This window comes from Mobula hypostoma, chromosome 16, assembly GCF_963921235.1.
Source record: "Mobula hypostoma chromosome 16, sMobHyp1.1, whole genome shotgun sequence".
NCBI classification, from domain to species: Eukaryota; Metazoa; Chordata; class Chondrichthyes; order Myliobatiformes; family Myliobatidae; genus Mobula; species Mobula hypostoma.
Window position 1 is genome coordinate 47,352,363 of NC_086112.1, and position 19,139 is coordinate 47,371,501.

Sequence of the window (19,139 nt, forward strand, 5' to 3'; positions counted from 1 at the left end):
TTCTGTTCCAAAAACAATACATGCCCCAAATAGAGAGTCTCCACATTCAGAGGTATCTGAGTCTTAAATACCTTAACTCATGTTCTGTGAATACCTTTCCAATATAAACTTAAGTTAGGGCAATCCCAATAAATATGAAAACGTCTTGCCTCCTTGGAGCCACACCTTCTCCAACACGCCACGTTTGTGTCTTTATATTTTTACTGGTATGGGGTCTTGAAGTATCTTATAATATTTTTCCAACAATGTTCTCTCCAAACCAAAGAATTAGTTGAAGACCACTGAAAGCTGCATATTTTCCCCCAAGCCCGCTGTGAAAGTATCAACCCCACTTCTTTCTCCCACTTCTCTTTAATATACAATGTGTTTTCATTTTTGGCATGAGAGAGGGCATTATATTATCGAGAAATTGATTTACTTGATATTGAACTGTAAGCCGATTTCAGAACCTTGAAAAATTCTAATTCTGCTGTTGATAAGTCTGTATATCTACAACTCTGGTTAAAGTAGTGTCGTACTTGAAGGTGCTTTTTAAAAAAAAATCATTGTGTTCTAAGCTGTATTTATCCTGCAGGGATTGAAAACTTTGTAATGCACTTTTATGTGTGAATGACAAGTAGGATGTAAGACCTTTCTTTATCCACAGTTCAAATTTTTTCTCTCCTCTGCTGGGAAGGAATTCAGTATCATAAGCACACCATCTGAAAAGTTTTAACATGTTGTAGATTCCACGTGAACTTACCACTTTCTGCCATACTTTTAGTGTGAGATTTATCCAGCTGTTTTTAGTCTTTTCCAATTGTGCCATCTATCCTTTGTCTGCAATTGAGACCTGTAGAGGAAAACTGTCAATCAATCCAAATTCTATTTCCTTCCATCTAGACTGGGCTATGGTCCGACAAGTCAATCGTTGCAAAGTTACACTCTTTTATCCTGAATCTATCTATGTTAAATATATTTAAAAAAGTCTATCCTTAAATAAGGTGAATGAAGGGAAGAGTGATATCGTATAGTCTTTACTACTGGGGTGTAATTCTCTCCACACAGCTATTATTCCCAACTCCTCCATCAATGATTTCACTTCCCTAGTCAGAGGTTTGTTCGGAATCACTGTTCCTGAAGGATCTAATGCAGGGTTTAACCTCATATTAAAATCCCCTCTGCAGATTACTACCCCTTGAGAGCTGGTCATTAGGTCAAAAGTGTGTCCATAGAATGACCATTCACTACCTGGTGGAGCAAAAACATTCAGCAATGTTATTTCAGTACCTTCTGTTCTTCCTGTAATCTTTACAAATTGTCCATCCTTGTCTTTAGTCTCTGAAATATGTTCATAGTTAAGAGCACTTGATATTAAATTAGCTACTCCTCTTTTGTGGCTCAGTTTATATGATGAATAAAATACATGCTTAAAGCCCATTCTTTTTAATTTTGCACGTTCAGATTGGCTCATGTGTGTTTCCTGACGGAAAGCTATAGCTGTCCCCTGCTTTTTGAACGTTCGCTTTACGAAACTTCGCTGTTACGAAAGACCTACATCAGTTACCTGTTTTTGCTAACAGAAGGTGTTTTCACTGTAACGATAAAAGGCAGCCCACGCCCCGAGCAGCCAAGCTCCTCCCCCGGAACTGCATTCTAGCTAGCATTGCTTAAACACGTGCCTGTGAGCATCTGTGCATTATGTCGATTTATTTTGAGCGTCCGTTAGCAAGATGAGTTCTAAGATATCGGAAAAGCCTAAAAGAGCTCGTAAGGGCGTTACACTTAGCGTAAAACTATACATAATTAAGCATTTCAATCATGGTGAACGAAGTAAGGACAAAGTGAGTTTGGCTTGTGGAAGTTGACGAAGATGATGTTGAAGAGGTTTTGGCATCCCATGATCAAGAACTGATAGATGAAGAACTGATGCAATTGGAAGAGGAAAGGATAACAATTGAAACTGAATGCAGTAGGGAACGGACAGAAAGTGAAGTCGTCCAGGAACTGAACGTGAAGCAACTGCATAAGATTTTCGCTGCAATGATTGCAGAAAAGTACGACTTTAATTTTGAAAGGGTACGTAGGTTTAGGGCATATTTGCAGGATGTTTTGAGTGCTTACAAAGAACTGTATGATGGAAAAATGCGCGAGGCTAAGCAGTCAAGCATACTGTTGTTTGTCAAGCCTTCCACATCGGCCACAGAAGACGACGAACCTCGACCTTCGACATCAAGGCGGGCAGACGTAGAGAAACAGACGACGATGAGATGACACTCCAGTATCCCACCGCCCCAACTTCCGGGCTGCGCACCGATATCGGGCTGCAAAGAAGGCAGCGGTGCAGCGGTAGCCAGGATGCACCCAGCACATCATTAAGCAAAAAGCTGAAATAAACAAGCTAATTCATTAGGTGCCGCCCGGCACATAAATGTCGGCCCAGATCCGAGACGATTGCCGATTGCGTCACTTCTGATCTGGGCCGACATTTACGTGCCGGACAGCACCTAATTAATTAGTTTGTTTATTTAGGCTTTTTTCTTAAAGATGTGCTGGGTCTGTCCCGGATACCGCTGCACCGCTGCATGCTTTGAGGCAATGTATCGGTCCGCGGCCCGGAGGTTGGGGTCCACTGCACCACCCCAACCTCCGACGACTCAGCCTAACACACCATCATCAGTGTGCTCGGCAAGCTGCCTTCCCGATTCCGGTAAGTGATAATACACTGTACATACATTATTTCTACTTTATATAGGCTGTGTATTTTTATGTGTTATTTGGTATGATTTGGCAGATTCATAGCTTAAAGGTCACTGGAGAGAGTGTTTCTGCCGAGAGTATTTGCATGAGATTTTCGATATGGTGGACAATTCGGCAATGATTGTAGAAAAGTATTTCTATCTGATATAGGCTGTGTATTTATCATATTATTCTTGCTTTTACTATATGTTACTGTTATTTTAGGTTTTATGTGTTATTTGGCATGAGTTGGTAGGTTATTTTTTGGGTCTGTGAACGCTCACAAATTTTTCCCATGTAAATAAATGGTAATTGCTTCTTCACTTTACAACATTCCGGTTTAGAAACCATTTCATAGGAGCGCTCTACCTTCGGATGGTGGGGGAAACCTGCATTTGTGCCCTCTCTTTTTTTTCAATTTAGACATAATCTTATTTCTCGTAATTGGATTCAAAACCCCATTAACATTATAGGAGATTAGTTTTACAGGTTCAATTTGCATTGACGAGGAGGGAGGCGAAGATGGCGGCGCGACGCAGCGCGCACAGCTGCTCCGGAATGATATCGGTATTTGTTAAGTAGGTACCATGCACAATCCTGATTTGATGGAGACAGACGTGAGAAGCATGGAGGAACATCTGGAGAAACTTCTCAAATGCCCACTTCGCTGCTGTTGCTACTGTGCGATCGAGAATCTCCGGAGGGGAAGGCCCCAAATCCTCAGCTTTGCCTGTTCCTTAGTGGCCGGGGTCGAAGCGCTCAGCAGAGATGGTGCTCAGTGTCGGAGGGCTGGTCAGAGGCTCGAAGTTTTTGGACGGACTTGAGTAGGCTGTGTTCGGGTGCTTCCAGGATGCTGCAATGGCAAGTTTGCGGCGCTGGAGGTGCATGGCAGGGAGAGTTTTTTTCCTTCAACAGTCTGCGTGAGATGATGGGACTTTTGGGAGACTTTGAGACATTTTTTTTACCGTGCCCATGGTCTGTTCTTTATCAAATTGCGGTCTTGCTTTGTACTGTTGTAACTATATGTTATAATTATGTGGTTTTTGTCAGTTTTTCAGTCTTGGTCTGTCTTGTGTTTCTGTGATATCATACTGGAGGAACATTGTATCATTTTTAATGCATGCATTGCTAAATGACAATAAAAGAGGACTGCGTGACTCTCCTTTTCTAAGCAAACAGTAAGCAATCCCTTCTCAACAGTAAACCCAAACACAAAACCAAACCCTAGGCATTTTTGAATATAGAACATCTGAAAATTTTCCCCGTCTTCCAACAGTGAGGCCTGAGCACTGACTTGCCTCAGTGCAGAGGGATAACCTTTATCTTCACCCTGTGTCAGAGGGCCCTCCGCAGTGTGAACAATCATGGAGAATTCTCTCCTTTTTGTGCCTTGACTATATTGTTATCATTTCAAGTTATTCTGTCTGGTTTATTTTCAGTTTCCAGCTCTAATTTTACCTTTAAGTCTGATTTACTCTTTTCAGTCATTTCTCTTAATTAATCTGTACTCTCTGTACGTTTGCGTCTGAATACTTGCAGCTTTTCCTTGTAGCCTGACACTCTGGGTCGTGTGGAGCATCCTCGCCGCACTGGCTGCCGTGACCACTGCCGAATCCTCTCCAGTAACGACTCCAGTTGGGTGATAACTTTTATGGGTAGTCCCCGGTCCGCCAGGTCCGACGTTGCCTCCTCCACTGTAGCGTAGGTTTTTGTCCCTTCGTCATAAAAGGCTCTTAGCTGAGCAGGACACAGGGTCTGGAATCTGATGTTGTTTTCCTTCAGGACCCTCTGTGCTTCCGCATATTCCTTCCGTCTGGTAAGGATCCCCGGTCCGTAATCGTGGTCAAAGCTGACTTTACAATCGCTCCACATAAAGCCTTTCTTTTGCCATGCCAGTTTAAGCACTTCTTCCTTCATTCTGTAGCTAAGGAATCTGACTAGAATCGATCTGGGCTGGGCGCCTGCCGGAGGCTGCGGTGCTAAGGCCTGGTGGGCCCTTTCTGTGTGTAGGTCTTTTGTGTCTGGTATGTCAAGGTTCTCTCTAAGCAGCTTCTCCACGAAGGTAATCACCAATCCGAGTTTACCTTCAGCTCCTTCGGGAACTCCATAGATCCTCACATTTTCCCTTCTTGAGCGGCCTTCTTGGTCTATTAGCTTCCACTGGAGCTGGTCTTATAGCTTTAGCATTTCTGCTATCGCTTCCTCTGCATTTTGCAGCCTCTCCTTAGTCCCTACAATCCTCGCTTCGGCTTCATCTAACCTCAAATTAGTTTTTACCAGTTCTCCTTTAATATCTTCCAGCTGCTTGTTGTTATCTTGTCGGAAATCACGATTCTCTTTGAGAATCAAAGTTAGGTTTACCGACTCTTCCTTGTTATCTCCATCCTGGCTAGCCGTGGGGAAGCTAGCCCCATCGTGTTGCTGCGACTCATATTTATCAGCATTCTGAGCGGACTTTTTATTCTTATACTTAGACGTCATCCTTGCCCCTTTTGTTGATATAGTTATATAATACTAAATATTTGTCTAATTTCGGCTTTGGGGCAGTTTACATTCTTTTTTTGTCGAGAGACCTTTCCCTACGCTGCCATTGCCTTGGTGACCCGAAAGCAGAACCCGACAATTCCTCCAACACTCAAAAATGCCATATGTATTTTCTTACCAAACCAGATGTATTAGCCATTAACAACAGTTTGCAACAGCTATTTTGATTGTTCTTACCTGAGTTTAGACAACTGGAAAAACAGTTAAGAGGCTATTTTGTGGAATTGTACATCTTTATAGATGGTTTGATCTTCTTCATCCATCTGATATCTGGCCTGGTTCTTCCTAAAAGCTCTGGTAAGATATATTTTTATAGATACATTGAGTTCAATAGCTTTAATTATTACTTTCAAATCCATCTGCTTAAGTTACCTATCCAAGCAATGTCTAAGACAGTTTTGATCAGCCTATTGAGGAAATGAATGTATTGATGTCTTGAGGATTTGTCAGTATTATATCTGAATAGATTGCTAAGTCTCCAAACTATTGAGTGGTATTCAAGCAGAAACAAACCTAAAGATTGCTTGACTTTTATAGTAGTGATAATTATTGAAGCTACATTTCTGGTTACATTTCAGCTAATATGACAAATTCTTGCTGGCTGAATTTTTTTTTTTGTTTCCCACACAACGTGTATAAATCAGGTGAGAGCAAGAGATTGTTATTCTTCGACCTCTAGGATCTGCTATTATATATTATTCATAAGCAAGACAGAATGAGAAAAAAGTGATGACATTACTGTGCCTAAGAAAGTATCAAAGTTTATTTTCAAATTTGATTTGCAAATTTCTAAAAGGCTGCTTCTGTTACTTAATTGGCACCTTGTCAAAAAGGCTTCTACCATAATGTACAATTATAGAATACTAAGAATGTTTAATCAAGTTTATCTCCAGAAATTAAAGGTTGTTTCAGATCAATTGGTATAATTGCATCATAGTCAAAGTGTATGATGGAAATAAATTTCCATGGACAGCCAGGTTTGAGAGTAGAGTTCCATATTGTGTTCTGATGGAATCAGTGGTTTTGATGAGGTCAGAAAAGGCCTTGCGTTGGTGTTGCTCCCTTGTATTTTTCTTGTGGGGTGAAGATCGTGTCTACCTTGTGGTTTGGGGAGCAATTGTTCATAAGAAGTGGTTGAAGAAGGGTGTCAAATACAGCCATGTCAATGTCCCAACAGTTTCTCTGCTTTTATTACCACAATGTTTCTGTTCACCTTAAACTTCCAGCAGGAGTGAAGCTAATCCTCAGAGCTAATGGGAACCTGTTCTATTATAGCCTAGAGTCAAGCTTACCCAAGTCAGTAGAGAGGCTTCTGTAGAGGCAGAACTTCAAGCATCATCACCACTGAATTCTAGTCCTGCCAAACCTGATGATTTGAGTAGGCTTAGTGCTTTATGGTTTCACAGAATGTCATCAGTAAATATAACAGTGGCTTTTGTTTTTTTTTAAGCAGGGGTTGACATTTGAGTTTTTTAATCTGTACAATTTCTAAGTTAACAAGACTACAAGGGAATGTGTAAAAGTAATGCGCATCTTGCTGTGGTGATTAAACAATTCTGAAAACTCTTGTCAGGGAGTTAATAGTAAATTTGTAAGCCTGTCTCATACCACCTAAGCAACACACACAAAAAGTTGCTGGTGAACACAGCAGGCCAGGCAACATCTCTAGGAAGAGGTACAGTCGACGTTTTGGGCCGAGACCCTTCATCAAAGCTAACGAAGTTAGTCCTAAATTGGGTTCGGGTCACAAATTCAGAGATATTCCAGGATATGCCTTATTTATTGGGAATGATTGACAAAAGAATGGGGTTTAGCTAAAGCAGAAGACCAGGTAGAACAAGTTGCCTCACTATTGATACCCCAAAGCAAACAACTGCAGATGCTGAAAATCTGAAATAAATTCAGAGTGAATATTTATCAGGTCAGGCGGTATCTGTAGAGATGCTATCTGACTCTTATCAGAATTGGAAAAGTAAAAAGTCAGTCATATTTTAAGTTGCAGAAAATATGGACGCTGCAGACAACAGAGGGGATTTCTGTGAAAGATGCAATTCAGGCTGGGGTTGAGTTTGACAATCCATTGTACCCGATCTATACTTGGATAGGAGGTGCTAGATCATCTAAGCCACATTGACCATAAGAGTAATGATTTGTTAGCTGTGGAACATTGCTACTCCAACACGTGGACTGTGAGTTATTACATATCCTGACTGTCTAATGAATGTAATTGTCTTCTTGGCTATCAAATGGAAGAAACTCAAATTCCAGTTGCTGCATTGATAAATACTTAATGTTCATTGATGCACTGAGCTGATGGCATTAACTCTGGGGCGTACTTTGAAAACTAATTACGTCTATTAATTGTTGCTGTTCAAATTGCTAGGTAAATTGACTCCAACCATTTTCATACTTCTTGCAAGCGCTTCTTGTGCAGTTAAGCAACCATGGTCATCAAACAAGGTAAGAGTACTATGCTAAAAGAAAAAATAACAGCTATGAAAGTAGAAATCCGGTAGGGTAAGAAAGCCATTAAAATATGAATGCACTAATATGTGGGAAAAATCCTTTATGATGTATGAATATCATTGGCAATGCCAGTGTTTCTGTTTGAACATCCTACTCTGAAGGGATGTTTAATGAAACAGGTGGGTTTTTAAATAGAAGTAAACGAGGGTAGCATTTAGTCAAATTCCTGATTTTATTAATTTACATTGCCCAGATGGTGGGATTTGAGCTGTAATAACTCAGCCCCAAGCAAGCTTGCTCCCTTTATTCTGAAAGACCTGATGTTCCCTAGTGATCTGTACTGGGAATTTCAGACTTTCAACATGTATATTCTTAAAGTTGCATGGGGGAATAGCATAATCAGTACCTAGTTACAAAGCAAACACCAAGTTAGGAAGCACAATAGTTGTATGGCTACAAGTCGGAATCCTGGTTAACTGGTGCTTTGGGAGATGGAGATGAATGTGAGGAAGTCTTTGAGGTAAATCAGTTGGATTGAAATATCTTGATGCTGTTTGTGATAGATGTAATTCCTAGGTAGCTTCCTTGACACATGTTCTGGTCTTGTCCTCTTCTAGAAAAATATTGGAAAGATATTTTTGATATTATTTCAGTCGTTCTGTGTATTGATTTACAACCTCATCCTATTACTGAGATTTTTGGACTCCCAGTGATAGACTCTAGTCGGTTATCCTTGTCAGCTTGCTGTCTAATTGAATTTGTTACAATTAATAGCCGGAAGATCCATTTTATTTAAATGAAAAGATTCTAATCCCCCCCCCCCGCCCAATACATTTCAATGGTTTTCCCAAACGATAGTATGCCTAAACTTGGAAAAAATTAAGAGTGGTACTATGGATCCTTTGGTTAAATTTGAAGAAACTTGGAGGCCATTTATTCAATATTTTCGTATGATGTAAGTTGACCCTTTCTGAATCCTTTGTAGTAATTTTTTTGTTCATGTATGGAGGAGCGGAGTTAACGACAAATAATAATTTTAGCCAATGTAATATGACAGCCCAAGCTTTGTTTTTTTTTTGTTTGATTTTCTTTAGTTTAGGGGGGACTCTTTTTTTTCTCTTTATAAAACATCTTTTTCATGGTCAGTTACTTGAGATTGGGGGGCTAAACTATATTTGTTACTTGGAATCTCTACTTGTTCATGTTAACTGTTATTATTGTAATCCTGATCTCTATGTATCATTACTATTATTGTTGTTTAATTTTGAAACTTAATAAAAAGATTGAAAAAGAAAGAATGAAATATCTTGATGCCAACGGACAAGGAAGCGTGGAGGAGCAAAAGAATTTGGGTATCTGGGTCAATTGATTACAAATACACACCTAATCAAATGGATAGACAATTCAAGAATTTGAAATGATGCCATATTGCTATTAACGCAAGATGCTACAGTTACAGTGGCACAATTTTTCACATGGTTAAAATAGTAATCTATTTTGGTTAGTTCATCTGCTGCCGAAGTGAGTTTACTAATGAGATTTGAGCAATGTTTAGATGTAGTGTGCCAAAGTACCAATTTAGGAAAGTATGTGGAAGTTTGAAAGTAATGTGCCTGTTGTTTTGAATGGATGTAGGAAAATTAAGTGCTTTTCCCAATTAACCTGTCTCAAATGAATAGAGTAACACAACAAGATAAACAGTGAATGTGCTGTATATTGCTGTAATTTGCAATGGGTCCACCTAAATACACGTTCATGTTTTTTGCATCAATTATATTATCAAGTAAACCAATGTTCCAGTATTGGAGAGTTCTTACTGAAAGGGTGATTTGAAAATAGTTTTTAATAGGGAAACTATGCTTGGGTAACTGTACCTTGTGGATGTAATATCATCAATTTACAATTCCATTGTTGTTGTGCAATGCAGCAATTAATTATGGCTTTGTACTTTTTAATGGGTCCAATGGGAAATTAAAAAAACTTGTATAACATTGGAGAAGCAGTTGCATCTTGTCACAAGTACATGGAGGAACCTGTTTAAGTGCTACAGAATACTGTTACTTGTCTCTGCCCTACTTTATACTTCCCTGAAGATCATTTGAAACATGGCATGTGTGCTATATGCCTGTTTGTGTCCTGTCTAATGCAGCTGTATATCCGTAGCATTTGGTTATTCACTCTTAAATTTCAGAATGTGCACTGTCATGAGTACTTATGTTCTAAATTTTAACATGTTCTTATCATGTTCTTGGATTTCTTTTCACGTGATTATGGATTTTTCTCTTACAAATATTTAAAGGCCATCCAGTCCTTGGGTGTGATACTCTATTTTTCTGAGATGGTAAAACTTGCCGGTTTGAATTTTTTTAAGTCGAGGCTTTTCCTTCACAGTCTGCATGTCTTCCATTTACCATTTTAAGTGAAATAGTTCATTTCAGAAAAATAGCCATCCAAGATTTTTACATCTAGGATTAACAAAGACCGAATATGTATTAACAAAAACTGAAAACAATGTGCTTTGGAGTTTTATTAATCCCCTGTATTTAAGATTTTCTTTTCTGCCTGTTCCATAATGAAGAAGATGATAATTGGATCACACTTAGTTTACCCAACAATAATCCATCTGTCATTCACAGTTCAATCTATTCCAAAGTGTAGATTGTCTAGGAAAAAAATTATCATTTTGCTTAAAATCTTCTATTATATATTAATGCCGCTTTAAGATGTAGAAATTTACAAATAAGAATATTACTTGTATTGAATGGCTTCTCCTTCCTCAGCTCTGTTTAGCTACTCATCAACCACACCCTAACCCCCAAAATAAACTAACTTGTCTCATTAAACAGTTTACCAAAGGTATCCAATCCCTTCTTGTCAGTGCTATTTCTAAAAACTGCCAGAAGCAGCTGCCACAAAGCAATGCAGTCAGGGCTGCTAACCTAGCCTGTCTCCCTGATATTTTTCACAGATAAGTACGTGGTTTTGTGGCTGTTGAACAGTGCCACGTGGAAACTGTAGCTGGGAGTTACAGGAGGTCTTTATATTATTTCTCCTCTCCTGGCATAATTTTTTTTTGCCAGATTGGAGGATTGCTTTGTCAAATACCTTTGCTCTGTCTGCCACAAAAGGTAGAATCCCCCAGTGGCTACCTACTTTAATTCAACTCCTCATTCTCATTCTGACATGTCTGTCCTTGCCACCTCTATTGCCATAATGAGGCTAAACTCAGGTTTGGAGGAGCAACATCTTGTATTCCGTCTGGAATAGCCTCCAACCTGATGCTACCAACGTTGATTTATCCAGTTTTGAGTAATTTCCCCTCCCCTTTTTCCTTTTTTCATTCCCCATTACTCTCTCACCCCTTCTCCCCTTCTCACCTCCTCACCTACCCATCCCCTCCCTCTGGTTCCCCTCCTCCTTCCTTTTCTTCTGTGGTCCACTATTCTCTCTGTTAAATTCTTCAGCCCTCTACCTCTTCCACTTAACCCCTCCCACCACCTTTCTTCATACTTCGTCCCCCACCCGCACACCTTCCCCGTTACCTGCTTTTTTTCTATTACATGCCAGCTTATACTTTTGTCTCCTCCCCCATCTTCTTATTCTGGCTGCTGCTCCCTTCCTTTCTAGTCTTGGATAAAGAGTCTCGGCCCGAACCTTTGACTGTTTATTCTCCTCCATAAGATGTTGCCTGACTCTTCTGAGTTCCTCCAGCTCTGTGTCTGTGTATTACACAATGTTTTATACTTTCTGAATGCAAAGATAATATATGATTAACTATAATTTCAATGGCCAGAAATACCTGTTTTTAAGTTGTTGAACATGGACTGGTAACTTTGCAGAATTGCAGATTTACAGTGGTAGGTAGCACATCCCAATAACAGTGCTTCTTTGAGTATCAAATACTGATGACTGCTCAGAGCTTCTGATACGTCTTTTGTTAAAGTGTTGAATATACAAATGGCAGAATAAGAGGCAAAACATACAGTACATGTCTTGAACCGTGCACTAAGTGACAGGAATGTGCCTTTAACAATGTGTTAATGCAGAAGATGACCACTTAAAGCTCCCCCATTAGGGACAGAATCAGACTGTCCCACATCCGAATGATTCACAAACAAGAGAAAATCTGTAGGTGTCAGAAATCCGAGCAACACACACAAAATGCTGGAGGAACTCAGCAGGCCAGGCAGCATCTATGGAAAAAAGTACAGTGGATGTTTCAGGCTGGAGAAAAAAGGCTGAGGAGTAGATGTGGGAGGAGGGGAGAGAGAAACAGAAGGAGATGGGTGAACCCTGCCCCTGCACCTCCTCCCTCACTATCATTCAGGGCCCTAAATTTAAATTGGTGGAACAACACCTTGTAATTCGTTTGGGTAGCATCTGACCTGATGGCATGAACATTGATTTTTCAAACTTTTGGTAATGCCCCTAACCCCCCCCCCAACACCTTTAGTATTTCCCATTCCCTTTTCCCTCCCTTACCTTATCTCATTGCCCGCTCATCACCTCCCTCTGGTGTTTCCCCCATCCCCCGCCATTTTCTTTCTTCCATGGCCACCTGTCTCTTTTATCAATCAACTTCCCAGCTCTTTACTTCATCCCTCCCCCTCCAGGTTTCACCTATCACCTTGTGTTTCTCTCTCCCTTCCCCCACCTTTTAAATCTATTCATCAGCTTTTTTCCTTCAGTCCTGTCGAAGGGTTTCAGCCCAAAACGTCGACTGTATTTTTTTCCATAGATGCTGCCTGGCTGCTGACACCCCAATGATTAGTTGTGATGGTCTTAAAGTATCAGTTGAAACTAAAATGTGAGTAGGTTTTTATTTGCTGAAGGCAGATTGTCATTTTAATCAAGATCTGCGTTCCATAATTTTGTAACTCCAGAGTAATCCCTTACAAATGGAAAACTTCAAAATGGATGACTTGATTTTAATTTGCTTCTCACATAAAATTCTTCCTTCATGTCTGCTTTCTAATTGAACCATGTTTGTTGTCTAGGTTAAATTGTCTTTTAGACATCTTGAGAAAATTTCTGCAAGGGAGCATTTAAAATATCTTCTACATTCTGCCAATTGGTTATTTTACTGTTTTTAAAGTCTTACTAACTGATCTTTGATTATTGCCAGTAAAGTTCTTGATTTTGGTTAAGAGATGAATATTGGCCCGGATATGGGGATACTTCTTCTGTTCTATGTGTGATCTTATACATCCATCGAGGGCAGTTTGGGCTTAGCTTTGTCTAATGAGAGAGTACCTTACAAAGTGACAGTGCTTTTTGTGCTCAAGTTTCTGAAATGAGATTTGAATCTAGAAACATCTGGCTCAGAAGCAGAATGAACTTGGACACAATTGGCACTGCAATATAAAATACGAAGCAAATTGCGACTAGTTTGATCTAGATTAGAACTGATCAGTAATGAATGGCATGCAAGGCACATCTTCTGTACCTCAGTATATGTGACAATAATAAACCAATTTAGTTATTGAACTGGTTATCTGCATTAATGGAGTTTGATGAAGACCTGTAGTTTCAATTTTAAGTCCATCAATATCTAAGTCTGTGGAATGAAATTCTTAAAAATATTGGTGCTGACAATAATGATCCATCATGGTTGTATTGACTTGTAGCTATGGCAGTAGGAGAGTTGATATGGTTTGTGAAAAATTGCAATTTATTGGAAGGTTGAATTACTGTTCCTAAGTTCATTTCGCCTGATGAATTGAGAAATATTGGAAATGCGTGTTTCCAGATTTTTACCTGTACTTAAAGGCCTTTAGGATTTTGCTCTCAAGAGATCCATAGGGGTTGGACATAGTAGGTAGCCACACTTCAGCAGTTCATTCTCAATTGTTGCTACTTATTCTTTTCAATTAACTTTTAACTTCTAGAAAAAGAAACGAGCTGATGCCTTTTATAATAGTTTACCTTAATGCTTTGAACCCACTTTGAAACTCATGACATGCCATTTCTACCTGCCTTTGCCATTTTGATTTCCTCATCCAGAGGATTATTTGCCCAAGAATTTTGGATATGAGTTTATTTCCTTAGTTGGAAATTTCCTTAAAAATCATTGACCTGGGTCATGAAATTTGTTGTTTTGTAGCAGCAGTACAGTGCAAGACACAAAAAATTACTGTAAATCACAATTTAAAATAGTGCAAAAGAGGAATAGTGATGTAGTGTTTGTGGGTTCGTGGACTGTTCAGATATCTGATGGCAGAGAGGAAGAAGCTGTTCATAAAATGTTGAGTGTTTTTTTTCAACTCCTGCACCTCCTCCCAGATGGTAGTAATGAGAAGAGGAGATGCGATGGATGCTGCCTTCTTGAGGCACTGCCTTTTGAAGGTGCCTGTGATGGAGATGGCCGAATCCACAACCCTCTGCAGTCTCTTTTGATCCTGTGTATTGGAGCTCCATTCCAGACGGAGATGCAACTAGTCTGTGTTCTCCTGACTTCCCCTTCCTTTAATCCTCATCCATTCCTTGGTCATACTGTACTGATTCTGGGTGCAACATTATTGTTGTAACACCACTCAACCAGTCAGCCTGTCTCACTCCTGCCTGCCTCCTCTTCACCTTCTGAGATTTGGCAAACAACAGTGGTGTCATTGGCGAATTTATAGATGGTGTTTGAGCTGTTCTTAGCTGCACAGTCATGAGTGTAGAGGGAGAGTAGAGGTAAGAGCTAAATACATATACTTGTTCTTGTGGAACTGCAATCTGGTGCACAGTCAGCAGATGGATTACCCTTGTATATCAGGAGGAGCTCTACAGGATTGTGCTTGAAGTTGTCCAAAACAGTGAAGTAATCATTACTATAACCTTGCTAGAAACTTCTCTGTTGGCTGTAAAGTAATGCACTTGCTGATGCTGTTACGAAGTAAATACTGGCAATTCCATGGGAGCTACCTTTCCCAGTCAGTGTTGGCACTATCAGTTCATTTACTTTTCAAAGGCAAATCAACTATTCTTGAATTATGTATACACAAAAAATAATATCAGTAGTTTAGAAATTTGTTTAAAGTTTTTGTTAGGCGGGTGTTTTTCAGCAATAATGGCCTGTCTCTTTTTTTAAAACAGGTTTACTGGATTGCTGCATACTAATCCTGGCTCCATGTAACCCTTAGTACTAGCGCTGGGTGCTGCTTCAGCAGTTGTGTGCATAGCTTGGGGTTTTTTATATCACACTGAAGGCATCACTTAAGCTTCAACTTACCAAAAGCTGTGCACCCTATACAGATGAATGAAGACCCCATTTGGGAAACGATCCAGTCAGAGGTTATCAATTGATGCAGCAGGTAAGAGTTGATAAAGTCAAAATATGTATCTGTTTGATTTGTGGTTGCTACAGTTTCCAGGATTGTTTTTAAAATAGAAAAACTCTTAATGCTATGGATGATAATTGACACTGCCCCTTGGGTCCTGGTACCAAACTAACTTCTCTGAATTTACGTTAAATCAATTTTGCTCTTTTATGATTTTGAATGCTTTGATCTGATCAAACATTCTAAAGTTAAGTAAATGCACTTGGTATTTATGCAATCTGACTTGACAATTTCACTCTGGAATCCCAGGGTATTCCAGAGCATCTGTGTTGTATTCCCATAAAGGCACAAAATTCCCAAAGTACTTCTGTGCAGATTGAATGGAATTGGACCTAATGTCAACATCTGAGCCATCACTCCCTCACCCTGAAATTCTAATATGCTTTGAGATTATGGGTTTTTAAGACATTTTGACAACTGTTCATATCTGAGCATCAACCATTATTGAAGAAGGGTACATGTACCTTTGACGCTGAACAGTTCCAAATGCAACTGGATGACCCCATATTTCCTCACATCTGAACTCAGTTGCTATAGTTCTCCCAACTTGTTTGTACTGTCTTTTGTCAGGTGTCCAGCAACAATGGATATGAATTGAGTCAGGGTTTATAAACAATGATATTTATTAACCTCTGCTCAAAACATCGAAAAGTTAACGAACGACTAACTTAACTGGAAGTTAACAGTTAGGCGACTATATCGAACAAACAGTCAAACTTATAAACTTCTTGATGAGTTCTCATCTGAGCACAGACTTAAGGTGGTAAATTCAGTCATTAAGGAGACTTCTCCAAAACAACGATTCCTTTGAAGTAATGACGAATCTGCCGATCACAGCCGAGAGATGCCTTGTCCAAAGGAATCACGAAGAAATACAGGAACTGACCTTTTGACTGGAGGGTTGTCAACTGCACAAACCTTCCCAACCTTGCGGGGGTTTTACTCAAATGTGCATGCCACAATTCCAGAACGAAGATGAAAAAGGTTGATCATTCCCACGAAGCTGAACGACATTAACTTTGCTCGGATAACTCTGCTAACTCTCCAATACTAGATTGTAAACGTAAAACAAGTGTGCAACAAACAAAAACTGGCAGCGATTGGCGAAACTACCGGCAACAACATTACACACAAAATAAAAATGAGGACTGCGTCACCCTAGCGGGTTTTTTCTTTTATATCATGTGACATAACATCACGTGACATAACATTACTTCATTATCACAAGGCCATTACATCATTCCAATAGCATGAGACTATTACATCATGCTCACTGGATATGTAACACTTTGTCCTTTGAACAGCTTACTCCAATATATGTATAGGGTTAACTGAACTTCGAAACTTAGTTCGAATTCTAAATTTGGATCTTAACATGTCCTTTTATTCAACATCATAATAGATACAGAGAAAACCATTGTTCCTAGTCCTGACATCAAGATTGTTCTTGGATCTGTTTGGCTCTTGCCCCTCGGCTGAGCTCTGCCCCTACCAATGCTCATTGTTACATCTGCCCCTAAACCTCCTCCCTCACTATCATTCAGAGTCCTAAACAATCCTTCCAAGTGAGGCAGCCCTTAACATGAGAATTGATTGGTGTCATTTATTCCATCTGGTGCTCCTGGTGTGGCCTCCTCTACATTGGTGAGACCCAAGAGACTGGCAGATTGCTTTATCGAACACCTTTGCAACCTCCCCAGTACCAGCTGGGATCTTCTGGTTGCCAGCCATTTTAATTCCCCTACCCATTCCCACACTGGCTTGTCTTTCCATGGTCACCTCTATTGGCAAGTTGACACAGATTGGAGGTACACCACCTTGGATTCTGATGGTATGAGTATTGATCTCTCTCACGTTCTTCCCCACGCTTTTGTTCTGCCCATCACCCACACATTCCTCCCACTTAGTTCACTTCTTTCTTATCCTATCAGATTCTATCTTCTTAAGTCACTTCCACCTATCTCCTCCCAGCTTCTTGTATTATTCCCATTCATTTTGACCCCTCCCCATAGCCTATTGTATGCTATATCAATTACTAGTTCTTGCTCCCCCCACCCCAGTGTTGATGAAGGGTCTCAACCTGAAACTTTGACAGTGCACTTCCCTCCATAGATGCTGGTGACCTGAATTCCTCTGGTTTTTGTGTGTTGCTTGGGAGCAATAATCAATTCCTTTTGACAGTGTTGTGGTTTCTCGTTTCTCACAAACGACAAGGAGACGCAGAAAACTCGTCAAGACGTTTTAAACTTTAATTTGCAAATCAAAGCTGAGACAATCAGAAAGCTAGTAGCTGACTGCCCATCGAGGCTTCTATACAACATTTTTTATAGCAATTTCCTATCTTAGCTACATTATCATATCCAGTCGGCCTGTGATTACATATCAACAATATATCCGCTTTCGACTTTCCACTATTGTTTTACTCTCCAACTTAATTATGTCCTAGTTTACATTTTAGACCAGGTGTCCTCTCATCCCTAACCACAGTTGTTTCTTAATTAGTCTTGTGTTGACATACTGCCACATATTTCATCACCTTACTCGCCACCTTTATCTTTCTACTTGGTTTCATTCTAGTTCTCTTCATGAATTAATAGTGAACAGGTCAAAAGTCATGGCTACATAGTGAATACCTTCTATTCAGCTAGCAGTGGTTACATAGTAAATATAGAAAATACAATGTGTGCATTTGAGTAAATACTGAAATACTGTTGAGTAAATACTGTAATACATAGAAAATACAATGTATGCGTTTACATTTCCCAATAACAGTCAGTCTTGCTTGTGGAAGGAGGGTACTGTTCACCCTGTTTGTATACAGCCATCACTCGCCGTAATTGAGTACTGTAAGAACGATGTCAAATTTTAGCTGGCTCCATTTGTCCATTTGATGTTTGTTTAGAGAGACGAAAAAAAACTTAGATCTATTTACACTGTACATAAGTTTTTTTTAATACAATTATTGCTGAAAATAATTTTGATCCTAGTTAAGGTTCACAAAAGCTTGGGTTGCTAGAAATACTAGGAAATCACATTGCTGCATGGAGAGCTAATATTTCAGAGCAATAAACAGTTTTAAGGTGCAGAGGAAGGAGAAATGATATATAGTAAAGTTATAGAAGGTGCAGGGCAAGGGAGACTCTGACAGAAAAGATGATGGTGCAAGTCAGAGGAGTGAAAATGCAGAATGTTTATTTGAAATTAGTGAAGAAATTATTTAGCAGTGCTGGAAATTTGAATGAAGATGTTGCAATGCAGACAGTCTGAAATTGTTAAACTCTTGTGTTGAGTCTCAGGCCAGCCATATTGTGCCGAAGTGAGCGTCATTGCTATTACTACGGAGAAGGTGCTTGGGAAGCTGAACAGTCTGAAGGTAGATAAGTCACCTGGACCAGATGGTCTACATTCTGGGGTTCTGAAAGAGGTGGCTGGAGGCATTAGTAGTGACCTTTCCAAGAACCACTAGATTCTGCAATGGTTCCTGAGGACTGGAAAATTGCAAATGTCACTCCACTCTTCAAGAAGGGAGAGGAGAAGAAGAAGAAAGGAAATTATAGGCAAGTTAGCCTGACTTCAGTGGTTGGAAAGATGTTGGAGTCTATTATTAAGGATGAGGTTTTGGGGTGTTGGAGGTTCTTGATAAAATAGGCATGGTCAGCATGGTTTTCTGAAGGTGGAATTCTGCCTGACAAATACTTTGGAATTCTTTGAGGAATTAACAGGCAGGATAGACAAAAGAGTGTCAGTAGATGTTGCTTATTTGGATTTTCAGAAGGCCTTTAACAAGGTGCCACACATGAGGTTGCTGAACAAAATAAGAGCCCATGATATTAAGAGAATTATACTAGAATGGATAAAAGATGGGCTGACTGTCAGGAGGCAAAGAGTGGGAATAAGGGGGGTCTTTTCTGGATGACTGCCAATAACTAGTGGTGTGCCGCAGGGGTTGGTGTTCAGACTGCTTCTTTTCACGTTGTTTGCAAATGATTTGGATGAAGGAATTGATAGCTTTGTGGCCAAGTTTGCAGACGATAAGGTAGGTGGAAGGGCAGGTTGTATTGAGGAAACAGGATGTCTGCAGAAGCA

The 19,139-nt window shown here is 39.8% G+C and overlaps 1 protein-coding gene across 11 annotated transcripts in view; it reads left to right on the forward strand.

Annotated features, from left to right (window-relative positions):
• The window catches only part of LOC134357381 (spindlin-Z), a 120,184-nt gene that overhangs the window by 72,605 nt on the left and 28,440 nt on the right, over positions 1 to 19,139 (forward strand). For 7 of the 11 annotated variants that reach the window (XM_063068890.1, XM_063068895.1, XM_063068889.1 and 4 more), the window contains one exon: positions 14,809 to 15,026. In XM_063068890.1, the coding sequence (XP_062924960.1) occupies positions 14,972 to 15,026 (55 nt within the window). In that variant the 5' untranslated portion in view covers positions 14,809 to 14,971. Of the gene's footprint in view, positions 1 to 33; positions 53 to 7,645; positions 7,723 to 14,808; positions 15,027 to 19,139 lie in introns of those variants that run through there. The other 4 variants (XM_063068892.1, XM_063068894.1, XM_063068898.1 and 1 more) reach the window with 2 other exon arrangements.